We start from the raw sequence: 16047 nt of genomic DNA, 5'->3' as shown, positions 1-16047 counted from the left end.
CTCCCGCCCAACTAAGTGAGATAGCCCTGGGATGTTGAAATACCTAGGCCAAGGTCGAGAAGGATTCTCATTTTTCGCGAGAAAGCCCAGCTGAGGGGAGCAAAGAGCATTGTCTCCATTGAAGCCCACCTTCTTGCTGATGGCTTGTAACTCTCCTACCCTTTTTGCTGTAGCCAAAGCAACCAGGAAAAGTCTTCTTGGTAAGATCCTTCGAGGATGCCTTGTCCAAGGGTTCAAACCTACTTAAGGTTAAAAAAGCCAGAACTACATCCAAGTTCCAAGAGGGGGTTGGATTGTCCTTCCTCTTCGTCGTCTCGAAAGATCTAATGAGATCTGAAAGATCCTTATTACCTGGTGACGAAAGACGGAAGCTAACATGCTGCGGTAACCCTTGATGGTAGGCACAGCCAGCTTCTCTTTTGTACGCAGATGCAACAGAAAATCTGCTATACAGTATTGGCTATAGAGGTACTGGTAGAAGAAAGCTTGTTATTCCTGCACCATACTCTAATTATGTCCCACTTGGATTGCTAAACCCTAATAGTGGATGTCCTTCTGGCTCTGGAGATAGCTCGTGCAGCCTCCCTTGAAAAACCTTTCGCTCTTGCCAGCTTTTCGATAGTCGAAAGGCAGTCAGATTGAGAGCGAGGAGATTTTGGTGGTACCTCTCTAAGTGAGGCTGTTTGAGTAGATCGCTCCGATTTGGTAATGTTCTGGGGGTATCTACAAGCCACTCCATCATCTCTGCAAACCAAGGTCTCGTGGACCAAAATGGAGCTATCAGAGTCATGCGGACGTTGGGCGATTCCCTGAATTTTTTCAGGACTCTGTCTAGGATCTTGAATAAAGGAAAAGCGTACACATTTAGACCCTCCCAGTTCAGAAGAAAAGCGTCCACTGCGGCTGCTTCCTGGTCTGGGACTGGAGAGAAAAATACCAGAAACCTCTTTGTCATTTGTGTGGCGAAGAGGTCTATCGAGGGTTGACCCCACAACATCCAAAGGCTGGTGCACACCTTGTGATGCAGGGTCCACTCTGTGGTTAGAACTTGTCTCCTTCTGCTGAGCAGATCCGCCCTGAGGTTTTTCTCCCCCTCTATAAAGCGAGTAATCAGGGTTATGTCCCTTGCTTTCGCCCAGAGGAGTGGATCTCTCGCACCCTCGTAAAGTGAGGCCGAATGAGTGCCTCCCTGCTTTTTGATGTAAGCCAATGCAGTGGTGTTGTCTGCGTTGATCTGAACCACTCTTCCTTGGACTTCCTTCTGAAAATGAATGAGGGCTAGGTGAATGGCCACTAGCTCTTTGAGATTTATGTACCATTTCCTCTGAGCCTCTACCCACAGACCCGATATTTTGGCCTTCCCGAGTGTTGCACCCCACCCCATGTCTGAGGCATCGGAGTACAACACTAGGTCTGGGTTCTTTTGATACAGTTTGAACCCTTCCTGGAATTTGTTGGCATCGTCCCACCACTCCAAGTGATTCCTGATCACCAGAGGGATTGGCATCCACTTTTCCAGACTTTGATTTCTCGTCCAAAACTTTGCCAGATGAAACTGAAGGGGACGTAGATGAAGTCTTCCCAGGGACACGAACTGTTCGATTGATGAGAGGGTGCCAAGGAGACTCATCCAATCTCTCACCGAGCAGGACAGTAAGTCTAGGAAGTGCCGCACTTTTACTAGGCAGTCCAGAATGCGTTTCGGGGCTGGAAAAGTCCGAAAAGCCACTGAGTGAATCCTCATCCCCAGATAAATTATAATTTGTGAGGGTGTAAGTTGAGATTTGGGTATATTTAACATCAGGTCTAACTGTTGTGTTAGGGATATTTCATTTGAAGAGCCTCCAGACACTTTATTTGTGATTCCGCTCTGAGTAGCCAGTCGTCCATATATAAAAAAATCCTTACTCCCTTTAGGTGAAGCCAGCGAGCCACGTTGGACATCACTCGGGTAAAAACGTAGGGAGCCGTACTTAGTCCAAAACAGAGTGCTTTGAACTGTTAGGTGGTCTTGAGGAACACGAATCTTAGAAACTTCCTGTGGTCCGAGTGTATCAGGATATGGAAATACGCATCCTACAGATCCAATGACACCATCCAGTCTCCCTGTTTGGTGCCTGCAAGGACTGACGCTGATGTTTCCATGGCAAACTTTACTTTGCTGACGAACTTGTTCAATGGACTGACGTCCAGAACAAGTCTCCATCCCCCCGAGCTTTTCGGAACTAGGAGAAGCCTGTTGTAAAACCCTTCCGATCAGGTGTCCTCTACCACTTCTATGGCTGATTTTGACAGCATAAGGTTCACTTGCTCTTGAAGAGCTGCTGCCTTGTTCCCTGAGTGGGTTGTTGACAACTCTAAGGGTATCGACGGCATGGGAGGCATTTTCAGGAAGGGGATCTTGTATCCCTCCTTTAGGACCTTGATCGTCCAGGAGTCAACCCTCCTTTGGCTCCACTCTTGCCAAGTGTGAAAGCCTGGCTCCCATTAGTGTCTGGAGATTGCATGTCTCACTCTCTTGATTTGTTTTGCTGTCTTGGGAATCTGCGAGCTTGACCTCCGGCAGCACTTCTTTGAGATCCCCTAGAAGGGGATCTCCCACGAAAGGGCTGACGAGTGGGAGGAGCCTCCTTTTGTCTCCTTGTTGAAAAATTAGCTGGAAGAACTTTCTTAGTAATCCTAGAGATAAGGTCCTGTGTAAACTGTTGTGACAGAGCTGCCGACAAATCTTTCACTAAGTCCGGAGGGAAAAGATGATTGTCCAATAGTGCAAATAAAAGTTCAGATATCTGAAAAAGTGACAAACCTGAAGAAAAAATGAACAAAGAGTGGCCCTCTTTTTAAGAACTCCTGCCGTGAAAAGGGCGGAAAGTTCGATGGAGCCATCCCTAACGGCCTTATCTAGACAAGCTATCATATGCATCTGAGCCTCGTACTTAGTGTCTGTGGCCTCTGCAAGAGCTCCGAGAGTCCAGTCCATAAGGCTGAAGACTTCTATTGTCCTAAATATTCCCCTCAGTAGATGGTCCATTTCCGAATTGGACCACATAACCTTCGACTTGCTCATGGTTGATCTGCGTGATGAGTCAACGAGTCTGGAGAAGTCTCCCTGGGAAGAGGCAGGAACTCCCAAACCGAGAACTTCCCCAGTCGAATACCACACACTAGATCTGGAGGCCAGTCTAGTTGGAGGAAAGGAAAAGGAGGCCTTCTCTAGATCCTTCCTTTTGGCTGTCCATTGGTTGAGAGTTGAGAATGCTCTCTTAACCGATCGTGCCAGAACCATCTTCTTGAAGGAGGATGTTTTTCTGGGTCTGCCTTTCAAAAACTGAGAGGGCGGGCTTTGAGCCATAGGTTGCGTAAAATCTTCTGGATACAGAGATGTTAAAACTGTCAGAAGTTTTTTAAGGTCAGCTGCCTGCAGCGAATCCTGAGATTCGACCTCTACTTCGGCTAAGGGAACATCGATTCCCTGAGTCGAACGGGTCGGAGACAAAACCACGTCATCCTGTCAGTTATTGTCTTCCAAAAGTAATTCATCCTGTCCTGAAGGAATCTCATGAAGGATATCATCCAGTTGTGAAGAAGCATCACGTTTACGTTCTGTAAGATTCGAGAAAGACAGGTTCCAGTGCTTCCAGCATAAGTTCATTGTGCTGTAAGGAAGCATCAACATCGTGAACCCCATGCGAGGGTAAATCCTGTTCGCGTGCGTCCAGCATGAATTCAGCATGTTGTATGTCAACCGCACGATGTGAGGGAGCGTTAGCTGCGCGTTCAGAGAGTCGCGAAGGAGAGACAATAACTTGTTTATCCTGTTGCGAGGACAAGTCCTGACTGTATGCGTCCAGATTGAAACCGCTGTATGTTTCCATGAAATGTATCAGCTTGCTGCATGCGTCCCGTATGCTGTAAGTCTACCCCGAGTCGCGAGAAAGCGCTAGTATCGCGTCCAGTAAGTAGCGAAGAAGAAACAACTGTTTGTCTATTATGACGTGGGGGCAAAACCTGACTGCATGCGTCCAGCTAAGTCCAGACTGCCGCATGCATCCAGGTTGCCGTGAGCTACCAGCCTGCTGCATGCATCCAGATTGCCGTGAGCTATCCGCGTGCTGCATGCGTCCCGCATGTTGTAAGTTTACAGCTTGACGCGAGGAAGCGTTAGTCGCGCGTCCCGCAGATCGCGAAGGCGAGACAACTGCTTGTCTATCTTGTTGTGTGGACAAATTTTGACTGCATGCGTCCAGCATACGTCCAGACTGATGTCTGCGTCCAGAATGCTGCGAGGGAGAGACCAGAACCTTGTCGCTTGCTGCAACGCGCCCCGATCGCTGAGAGGTAGCGTTGCTGAGCGTAGGAGAAATACGCTGTCCGATAATGTCTTGATTAACGGAAGATCCTTTTCTTGGTCTATTGATGTCTTTAGTTTCTTTTAGACGAGATTTCTCTGTTCGAGAATCGTAAGTGTCAAACAGGGACGAAATCGACCTCTTTAATTCAGACAAATCAGATACATGATGAGCGCCGTGTGCGCTAACTGAACAGTGTACTGACCGCTGTGAGAGATCGTCAACCATAGTCGGGCGACCACCAGGGGAAAGTCCTTGTGACATTTCCAGCGCGCCTTGTGCTCGATCTGAACCGAGTACCGATCGTTGTGGGGGATCGTCAACAGTATTCGGGTGGCCACCAGGGGAAAGTCCTTGCGACATTTCCACAATCTGGAGGAGGGGAAGAAGCGTGTACTGAAGTAAACTGAGCACCTTCTTCCTCCGACGAACTATGCGTCCTACGTGAATGTTTCGGTGCTGATACGTCGTCTTCGTCCGAAAGGAAAACCTCCGGCGAACACCAGTTACTGCAGGATGGTTTATTAGGAGACATATATCTCTTGAGTGGTCTTGAACGCAGTGGTTGGCGCCAACCACGTCGCGGTTTTGCGTTGTCCGACGAACACGCATACATTTTTACCTCGCCTTTCCTGCGGCGAGGGGGAGCGACCTAGGGATCGTCAACATGATCGCTCGAGGGGACGTCCGTTCGCTGATCAAGGTCTGACATATCCTTTGGCCTTTTAACATTCCTTCTCCCAGGGGTTGGGGACCATGGAAGAGGTCCCGGGTTGGTATTAAGACGGACACGAACGGACGCACCCTACACTTCACTTTCACTATTCACTATTTTGCTTTGCAAGCCACGCACTGCAACCCACATAACTTCTTTTTCCGTAGTCAGGGAATGAACCTGTGCGCCTAAGGTTGAAATAGCAGCCATCACATCCTTTAAAGAAGGTTCACTTACCTCCAACACCATAGTGGGGTCTGAGACTACTGCTTTAGGAATAGGAATATTAGAATGTACATTGGAAAGTCAATCTAGACCTTCTAACTCTCTATCCTTCTCCAGACGCTTAATATAGCGATAAAAAACATTCCACTCTGAATCAGACAGAGACTTGCATTCAATACATCTGTTATTAAACGTACAAACCTGACCTCTCCAACCACTGCATATTGAATGAGGATCAATAGAGGCCTTAGGCATACGTGTCTTGCATCCTCTAACACACTTTCTTATAGAGTCAGCCATTTTGTAAACAGAAAAAACAGTCCAGGTCAAATCCAACAGAGTATATCTAAATCGAAGTGAAAAGTCAAAAGAATATCCAAAAACAAGCAGCAAAAGTCATTTACAATAATCAGACAAAAGGTACTTCACCAAATTGTAGAATAAAGTATTAACAGCGAAACGAATTTCCTAGGTGTTGACTCGATCAACGGCAGGGAATTTCTGGAGAATGTTGGGTATGGTTCTGGTAACCTATGTATGACCACTTGCTGTCATGGCGGCGATCGCCGCGAAATTTAAATTTCTGTCGTGCCGCGTCGAAACGCAGGATTTAAGCTATATATATGCAACTACCAGGGAAGTTACATATCTAAAAACAATTTTTAATAGAAAAACACGCTTACCCGATGTAAGGAAAGGTGATATGAAAGAAAATTATCAATAAAAATTTTTTGAGTGGGTGGATCAGTTTTCAGTTTTACAACGCACATTTTTCGAGATTGTGATTCCTTTGCTACACAGAGTGCCAACCTCACAGAAGGTGATAAAAAAGCAGTAGCCCGTAAGCATATTCACAGATTAGTAAACCTATACCTATGGTTATTTGTTCGATGACAATCGCTCATTAGAATATGTAGTGATGGCGATACAAACCATTCTAAACAGTTTGCCTGAAGAAAAAAGGATGGAGAATGACACCCCCAATTCCGGAAAGGTGGCAGCCATGAGAACATATGCGATGAACAGCAGCCACCAACCCCCAATCTGGGGTAGGGGAGAACAAAGTCAGCAGGTGAGAAAAGTCTTCAGATGTTGGTAGTGTGGGGGAGAAGGGAACCAACAAGTGGAGTGCCCCACCCAAGGATCTCCCCCCTGTTACACCTGTCAAGCCTATGGTCATCTATTTGAAGAGTACCCAACAAACAAACACCGAAGCAGGTGGGCTGTGGTACACCACTTCTTCCCGATATCCAAGGGAAAGGAGGCAGGGAAAGGGGAAGACAAGGGAGATCAACGGCCCCGCATGAGAGCGGGGCCTTCTTGGCATGCAGGCAGTGCCACCTCCCTCGGTATCCCCACCCTTACCCAGCGCGGCTCTAGAGACAACAGCAGGGAGCGACGGTATTGCAAGCGAGGTCATTAACCCGTGTCGCCCATATCGGGGACGTGTACAAAAGATGTCAATGATGTGAACTGAACAAGTGATGCGGGCTTAGAGCACTCTCAATTGCCCGGCCATCTAACATTAGCATCTCTGAGAATGCTCATATGCCAAGGTATTACTGTATAATCAACTAGCCTAATTTTCTCTATATTTTACCATTAAGTAGGAACTTGTTTTCTTTTACAATTTAGACTTCCAATCTGTTAACAATTTCCATTGTATCAACAGGGAATAATTATTTGCAAAATTTATTTTAACATTCAATAGGAAAGCAAATTCCACCTTTTGCATACTTGGTAATTTATGCTTTTCCCTAAAAAATACACAATAAATTGAAATGCAATAATCCTTTGGTTATCACGGGCGTTCCTAATGTTATCCGAATCAGTTATTCATAACAGAACAACAGTTTTCCTTTTTGGTTATCTACATTAGTATGCATTACTAATGATACTTTTATCATTCTCTTTAGCTTTTCCAACTTATTGAAGTGAAAATTAGGTGGTAGAAAAAATGGTTAGTTAAATATAATTTGGTCTCAAAAATGGAACTAACATGATAAACGAGATAGAAGATATAATAATTTATCATGGGAGGAAATCTGGGGTCGCCCCACATGTAAGATCGCAAGTTACAAGATAACAAAAGCAATATGAACATCATGGGAGGTTCATAGGAAAGATTTATTTTTTTATATGACTCTATATACCAAAGAAAATTGGCACTATAAGTTGAATATACAGTGATTTGCCATAGTCAAAATATAACAATGATAGATCAAAAGATCACAAAATTCAGAAAATTATATCATTAAAAAGTGAGAGGGATAGGTAAATTTTAAAAAAATTAAGTAGCCTGGAAAACAGTGATGTACACATACACATCAAGAAAGAATTAGCAGGGTTGTCATGTCAGGGAAGCTCTACTATCTTTTACTGTATATTTGTACACGACTGGATCTTTTCTTCTTCCAACATGGGAAACTGTATTTGTGAAAAAAATGTAAAGTAAACTATAATCAAAATAAAGTAGTAATGAACAGAAAACTGTCTCACCTGTACTTAAAGTATCTGAATTTTTTCTCACAAACATCAGCACTTATATCACAGCCTTTCTCTTTCATCTCATCTGACACAGTTTTCCAAACATCACTTGATCGGTCATCATTCTTATGATCCCTACACAGTTTCAACAGCAGGAGCTTTCTACTGTGGGTCCAAATGACATCTGAAAACAATTACAGTAATCTACTCAATGTAGTTAACAAAAGAAAATTGTGAAAATTATTTCAATTGAATATCCTTTGCAAATAATGATGAATTTTAAAGAAACAGGTCACTGGTATCACTTCTAACAGCGAGGAAATCATTAGAAATACTTACGATTCTTTAATGAAGCATCCTCTTCATCTTGAGGCACCTCATCTTCCTCTTCATGCGATTCATCTGAAACTACCAAATTACTATAAACCATACATAAAATATAAAAAATGTTCTCAGAACACATAATTGGTTCTCACACTAAAAATCTCCAATACATCCTTTAAAAAACCATAGAAACACTAGAAGTACTAGAAGATAATTTATTCATGGTAGTTTCCCATAAATAAATGGCATAACAGTAATTCTTTACAGAAAACCAGAAGAAAACATTTGTTGGAATGAAAAACCTCTAAAATCAATGAGATTACAATTTAAAGCAGTAGTTAATTCACGGAATACAAGATAAAACGCCAACACTGGGACCCTTTCAGTGCTTCAAAGCAATCAAAAATACCTAGAGGAACTACAAATCTGGAAACAATACTAGATTAAATTCAATCCCAACTAAAAAGCAAGTGACTCGAATTAATAGTAGAAAATAATTTTCCCTGGGGAATATCTTTCTTCTCTACTTGATAACATGATACTGTATACCTACGGGTATGCGTACATTTAATACGATGAATAATATTTTGCTGCTCTTCCTATTTTGTAATGGTAAACATCTTTTTTATTGGAAGGTAGACATAAGTCTCATTTCACTGTTTATCTGTTACATATCTATTAAATTTGTTTGGTTATCTAAATCTGTTATTTCTTTCATTATTCCTTGTTTTTTTTTTTTTACTACTCAGTTGCTTTTCTGATTTGAGCCTGCCTACACAATAGGGGACCTTGGGTACATAACATTCTGCTTTTCTAATTTGGATTTCAGCTTGGCTTGTAATAGCAGTAACATTAATAGTAATAATAATAATAGATGGTTTATTAGCATTCAACTAGAGATTACCAAATCGGGCATCACAGACATCTCATCATAATTTCTAATGAAAGAATAAATATCCTGTTTAGCCATCCTCCATTAGCTCTATTTCCAGAGCAATTTCATTTGTTCCTGCCCCTCCAAGATACATTAAGAGTGCTACTTGCTTTGCTGAGTATCCACATATGCATTTAGTCCAAGAACCCATTTTTCAGATATCTTAAATCTTATTGAAAAACTGTGGCAGGTTGTTACAAGCTATCTAACCATGAAAGACAGAGAGAAGATGTAAAAGTCAGTTAAAGAAAAATTTAAATACAGTAATGAAATAAATGATGAGAATGGAAAAAGTAAAGAAGGAAATTACAAAATATTGAAAAGTAAGAAAATTTTGAAATACTGGAACAATAGAGGCTGTATTTTGAAAAGGTCCTGAATGATGAGAATGAATTCAAGTAGGAAGATGCTGGTACAGTATAACTGAGGGTCCATAGTTGCCATAAGCAGACCCAAGCTTACACAAAACCAATATAGTTAGTTTCAAAATTGTTTCTAGAGATTACTGAATCTCCAAAAATCCACCCAAAAGTCAAATTACCCTTCTATACTGGATAGATTCATTTTTCAAGCCACCTCCAAATTGAAATCTTGAAAATTAATTTTTTACAATTTTACAATATCAAACATGTACAGCATATACAATAACAATAGACTTTTACTAAAATATTTTAGAATTCTTTCATGTTTTGATATTCTCTTGAAAAATTTTAAACTATAAGTGCAACCAATGACTTTCACCTCAATAGAAACCCATAATTTAACACCAGCCGAGAATGTCAGAGCAAATAAAAAAAAAACACAGCTAATTTCTAGTGTTACCATAATTAATCTAAAAATTCTTCCAATAAGCACTACCTAAAAAGAAAACAACAAAATTGAAACTATGAATAAAATTTAAGAATAAAGTAGTTTTGAGAGACCTTTCAAATACTGTATCACCATGTGTATTTTAGCCACTCAACTCTATAACTACTAGTCAAAAGTGGCAAAGCATCCAGCCTATGACACCTGGCATTTGAAGTTTAATCATTACTCGACTTTTTAAAGCACAAGGATAAACCCACAAAGACTCCACAAATCCTAAAAGCTAATCACACAACAATAGTATTAACAACTTCCAGTCAGTGCACTCCATCATCAAGACCAAAGATATAACCCATTATGAAAGTGCACTGTACATAAGTGTACTTACAGTTGCTCACTGTATCACTTGGACTGGATGGAACTTCATTAGCTGTAATCAAAATTATGATACATCAGAACTAATCCTCTAAATATAGTTCAAGTAATGAAATCCATTATTGTATAGTTTTGTAATTTGTCCCCTATTTCACCCACATACAGTAATTGGGAAGGTAATACAATGAAGAAGCTATAATCACTAGTTCTCATTGTTACACTACCTTCCTAAATAAAAACGCACATTTAAAATTTAAGTTTCAAAACAAATAAATATTTTTTTCTTACAAACCAATCAATCATATTGCTTCTACATTTTTGGTCATAATCGGTCACAAATGTTGTCACACATACAGAAAGAGAAATTATTAAAGAATTTGCTTTAAGGACCAGTCAGTGGGTGCAAAGATACTAAAGTTTTAGATATGGGCACTCCATATATAACTGATGAGTTGTTATAGGTACTCCACAATTAACAACATGGTCAGAGGGAAACAACCCTGTTGTTAAGCAATTTATCGTTAAAACAATTTACCCTTATATTCAACATCTTAAGCATAAAATTTCCAAGTAGAAAAATGTAAAGTCACACTAGTAGGCTCGGCCTGAAAAATCTTATCTAATTCAAAGCGTATCATATGAGCTTCTATGTTTCCCTGAAAAAGCCTAATTAAATACAGTATATGAAATAGTTATTAGTATATGCACTGCACTTATACTGCAGTAAATCTATTTTGGCACAGGGGCAATGCCTGAAAATCCACTGCACTTTCTCCAATCGGATGACTGCTAGTTTTGGCATACAATATACAAGCACCAAAGATAGAAGAAGATATAGAACTGTACAAAACACTATTATCATCATATCTTAATTTACTTTTGATTTGTAATACTTTCTTATTTGAATAAAATGACTGTGCGGTTTTTTTTCAATCATAAAGTTTACATATTATTAGCTATTCACACACTACCATTAACAAGAATATGCTCACCAAAAGAACAAAACAATAGTAACTACACGACCGTAAAATAGTATTTTTTGTTATTAGTTTACCTATCCCTCACTATCTCTCTCCAAACAGAAACTATAATCTCAACATATACGGTACAAACATTACTTATTCAATCATATAAACATGTTCCACAATCTTTGAGAACATATATTAACAAAACACATCTATCATTCATATATCAAACAAACAAAAAACATGAAAGAAAATTGTATTTGTACAGTGTTCCAGCTTACCACAGTTTACAAACAGTTTGTTGAAAACTTTTATAATTAGGTATCACTTGGATATGTAAATGTCTTTAATATGCTTATTCATTCTCTCCCGTATTGCATAAGAAACAAAAATTAAGGTGGAAAATAAATACGTAATATGTAAGAGAATCTATATGCTGCATAAATTCATTTTCGATCATGGGATAAAGCTTAAAACACAGCATTTGATTCTGTAAGCTGACCACTATTTTTAGCAGATATCATAACATTCTAAAAACTAGCAGACATTATCGTATTATAAAAAAATCCTTATTGTAAAGTTTAAAAGTTAATTGTGCTTCCTTGAAGCATATTTGTACTCTTTGTTTTAAATTTGGGTGCATTTTCATACAGATAATTTATAGCTATTATTATTAGTTATCACTTGGATGTACAATATAAATACACTTTCTAGGCGATTGATTTTATCAGTTGATCTACAGTTTTAGCAGACAATATGACGTATACATCCAGAAAGAAATCTAACAAAATCATGGTTTTCAATGGTAGTTGATCTTCATATAAGACAGTATTTTGTTATCAATCTAAGATGTATTTTAACAACAATTACCGAAGGTTTTTTTATTTGGTTTTGTCGTCAGTTGATCTCAAGCTGCCACTACTGTGAATATTCTTACTTACATATAATTAACAAAGTAATGTTAATATAATTTCCTAACATATTCAAAACTTCTGATATGAAACACTGAATAAATATACAGCATATGCATAATAGCATAATATAGTTTTCACACGATGACTTTCAAGCTTATCTATTAATTATTTTCTGGGTCGAACTGTGACGCCCGGTGAAGTGTCCTTCTTATCTCTTTTCTGATATAAATACTTCCAAATATACCAGAGAAAGTTAAAGCATGGAATGCAGAGGTTACTACCCTCGCGCGAGCACCCTAAGGGCGTCGTGTATGAAGAAAGGGCATGTGATAACCACTATTCACAGGTCATCTTCTATTTAGATCAATCCTTCCTCAAAAGGGGGAGCTGCCCTAATGGCACCAACCTAACTCACCTGATCTAAAGTAAGTGATTTTCACCCTTATCTGTTTCAAGGATAACGTTGAACCGGAAGTCTCTCCCCTGAAAAGCTGACCTCCCTTAAAGTCTGAAGTTCTACGAAGATAGACCTTTAGGCATTCCACTGGGCAGAGGGATGCTTCTTCCTTCAAAGGGCAGATTCTCCAGGGACCCCATCTCTTAGTGGGCAGCTCGTTCTTGGCGAGAAACGTCGGGTACGGAAAGAGTTTCAGTTCTCCATTGTCTGTGAACTGAATGTGGCCATCATCCCTCTGGCTCCCGAGGCTAGTGCAATTAAGAATATCACCTTTTGAGTCAAGTCTTTCAGCGAGCAATCCTCATTGTTCAGGGTTGATGCTAAGTGAAGAACTTTGTCCAAAGACCATGAAATGGGGTTAGGAGGAGCTGCGGGCCGAAGTTTAGCGCAGGCTTAAGGAATCTTGTTGAAGATTTCATTGGAAAAGTCTACCTGGAAGGTGTAAAGCATTGGTCTGGCTAGGGCATATTTACATGTAGTAATCGTATTGGCTGCTAAACCTTGTTCATGAAGATGGATGAAGAAGGACAAACAGAAATCTGTAGAAATCTCCTTAGGTTTCTTTGCCTTGACGAAGGCCACCCACTTCTTCCAGGAAGACTCATATTGTCTTCTTGTTGACTTTGACTTGTATTCTTCTAAGAAGTTAATACTGTCCCTAGAAATCCCGAACCGTTTCTTGACCGCTAAGGCGAGAAAATCATGAGATGAAGGTTCTGGGTTTTCACTGATGAAGCTGACACAGTCGATTTCTGCACTTGCTGAGTCAGAACTGGGTCCGCCAACGGGACCAGCTTCAGGCGTACTTCCGTTACCAGAGGGAACCAAACGCTGTTGGGCCACTTGTGGGCCACTATTGCTGCTGTCCCTCGAAAGGATCTCAGTTTGTCGAGGACTTTCAGCAGAAGGTTGGTTGGAGGGAATAGGTAGATCTTGGACCATTTGTTCCAATCTATGGACATTGCATCCATTGCTTCTGCTAGAGGAACCTCGTACGGGGCTATATACCGGGGTAGCTTCTTGTTGTCGCTCGTTGCGAAGAGGTCTATTTGCAGTCCTGGGACTGCAAATAAGATGTAGGAGAATGATCTTGCGTCTAGGGATCATTCTGACTCTATCAGTTTGGTCCTGGATAGAGCGTCCGCTGTCACATTGCGGAACCCTTGAAGGTGGACTGCTGACAAGTGCCATCTCTTCTTCTCCGCTAGGCGGAGGATGGCTAGTATCACTTGGTTTATGTGAGGCGATCTCGAGCCCTGTCGGTTTAGGCATCTCATTATGACTTCGCTGTCTAGAACCAGACGGATGTGGATTGAGCAGCAGAATTTCAGTTTCTTCAGGGAAAGAAAAACTGCCATGGCTTCCAGAAAATTGATGTGGAAGGTTTTGAAGAGGGGAGACCAGGTTCCTTGGACTTTCCGATGATGAGAGTGTCTTCCCCACCCTTCTTTCGAGGTATGCGTGTGAACGGTGATTGACGGTGGAGGCGGTTGTAAGGGAACCTTGTTCCTTAGGTTTTTGGCCTCCGACCATGGCTTGAGTAGGGATCGCAGACGATTTGGTATCGGTCTTTGTAGATCTCTTCGAGCGTTTGATGCGTATTTTCTCCAAACTCCTGATGCATCTTTTAATTGTGCTCTCAATACTGGATCTGTCACTGAGGCGAACTGGAGGGACCCCAACACTCTCTCCTGTTGCCTTCTTGATATCCTTGTGGACCGAAGAAGGCTTTTGACAGATCCCGCTATCTCTTTCCTTTTCTTTGATGGAATGGAAAGGCAGTGTGACTGCAAGTTCCAGTGGACGCCCTGCCACTGAAACTTTTGAGCTGGAGACAGTCAAGATTTTCCAAGTTGATCTTGAATCCCAAGTGTTCTAGGAACCGGATCACTTCCTTGGAGGCTTGCCTGCACTCTTCTTCGGATGCTGACCACACCAGCCAGTCGTCCAGGTAGGCTACCACCTGGATTCCCTTTAGGCGTAGTTGATGAATGACTGCATTCGCAAGCTTGGTGAATACCCTCAGAGCTATGTTCAGACCGAAGAGCATGGCTCTGAAAACGTACTGTCTTTTTTGTAGTTTGAATCCCAGGTAGGGGGAAACTTGACGGCTGATTGGAACGTGCCAGTACGCATCCATCATGTCTATGGAGACTGTGTATGCCCGTTTGGGCAACAGGGTCCTGATGTGTTGAAGCGTCAGCATTTTGAACTTGTAGATCACTATGAACTTGTTGAGTGGTGACAAGTCCATAATTACTCTGAGCTTTTCCGAGTCCTTCTTCGGAACACAAAATAGCCTTCCTTGGAATCTGACAGACTTCGCCTTCCTTATAACTCTTTTGTTCAAGAGTTCCTGAACATATTCTTCCAATATGGGGGTTGAATGTTGGAAGAATTGAGGGAAGGTCGGTAGAGTTGAGCTCCAACTCCACCCTAGTCCGTTCTTGATTAGGCTGTGGGCCCAGGGATTGAAGGTCCAACGATCCCGGAAGAAGAAGTCTCCCTCCTACAGGTAGCATCTCACTTTCAGTGCTGGGTGGAGGATTTACCTCCTTGGCCACGTCCACCCTTGTTGCCCCTACCTCTGAAGGGGCGTCTGGAGGAACCTCGAGACTTCGGCCGAAAGGTCGTAGATTGCCTTTCAAACACTGGGGTGAACACTGGTGACTAAGTCGCCAGCGTTTGGGGCACCAGTTGGAAGGTGGTGGGTGGTTGTGCCACCGTCTGGGACACCGTGGCCACGGGAAGCTGTTGCTATTGCTTAGGCCAAGAGGGCACTTTAGGTCGTTTTGGTTTATTCTTCGGTTGGGGACCTTCATCAGCTGAAGATTTTCTTTTAGAGGACAAGCCCCATTTAGAGAGGTTTCTATTCTCAGTAGCGGCTTTGTCCACGACCTCTTTGACCACTTCACTCGGGAAGAGGTCTTTTCCCCAGATGTTGGAAACTATCAGCTTCCTTGGTTCGTGTCTCACCGCAGCCGAGGCGAACACGAACTCTCTGCAAGCTCTTCGGGCTTTAATAAAGTTGTACAGGTCTTTGGTGACTGTTGCCAAATGGGATTTGGAAAAGACCATGTACATGTCTGGGGTATCTAGGATGCTTGTCATTGTCTCCAGGTCAGTCTGCAGAGACAAGGAAGCAGCAAGACGTTCTTTTGTCTCCTATTCCCTATGCAGGAGAAAGTCTGACAGCTTCAGGAGGTCTTCGCCGAACTTCGTCTGGCAATATCTGCCTCCAGCTTCTCAACAGTGAAGGTTTTGTGCACATCCTTCCAGTCTGCATCGTCTGATGGGAAGGCAAGGGAGAAGGGTCTACACTCTTCCAGTGTAGGGCATGGTTTCCCTGCCTCAACTGCCTTTAAGGCTGCCTTAAGCCCTTTGTCCATAAAGGGGAAGGCACGTTTAGGGTCAGCAATGAAGGACGGGTGCTTCTTGCTGAGAGCCGGCACCTTAGAGCTAGTAAAGAACCTCTCCTTTAAGGTGGTGGTATAT

General features: G+C 42.0%; 1 protein-coding gene across 10 annotated transcripts in view; it reads right to left on the bottom strand.

Moving 5' to 3' along the window:
* LOC137638420 (uncharacterized) overlaps nucleotides 1-16047 on the bottom strand; it is a 547169-nt gene that overhangs the window by 247363 nt on the left and 283759 nt on the right. For 7 of the 10 annotated variants that reach the window (XM_068370479.1, XM_068370478.1, XM_068370475.1 and 4 more), the window contains 3 exons: nucleotides 10230-10271; nucleotides 8116-8184; nucleotides 7789-7960 (listed from right to left, as the gene is read on the bottom strand). In XM_068370479.1, coding sequence (XP_068226580.1) covers nucleotides 7789-7960; nucleotides 8116-8184; nucleotides 10230-10271 — 283 coding nt within the window. The remainder of the gene's footprint in view (nucleotides 1-7788; nucleotides 7961-8115; nucleotides 8185-10229; nucleotides 10272-16047) is intronic. The other 3 variants (XM_068370474.1, XM_068370476.1, XM_068370477.1) reach the window with 3 other exon arrangements.

This window comes from Palaemon carinicauda, chromosome 3, assembly GCF_036898095.1.
Source record: "Palaemon carinicauda isolate YSFRI2023 chromosome 3, ASM3689809v2, whole genome shotgun sequence".
In the NCBI taxonomy this organism is placed as follows: domain Eukaryota; kingdom Metazoa; phylum Arthropoda; class Malacostraca; order Decapoda; family Palaemonidae; genus Palaemon; species Palaemon carinicauda.
The sequence above is the reverse complement of the archived record's forward strand: the minus strand, read 5'-3'. Positions and strand labels throughout refer to the sequence as shown.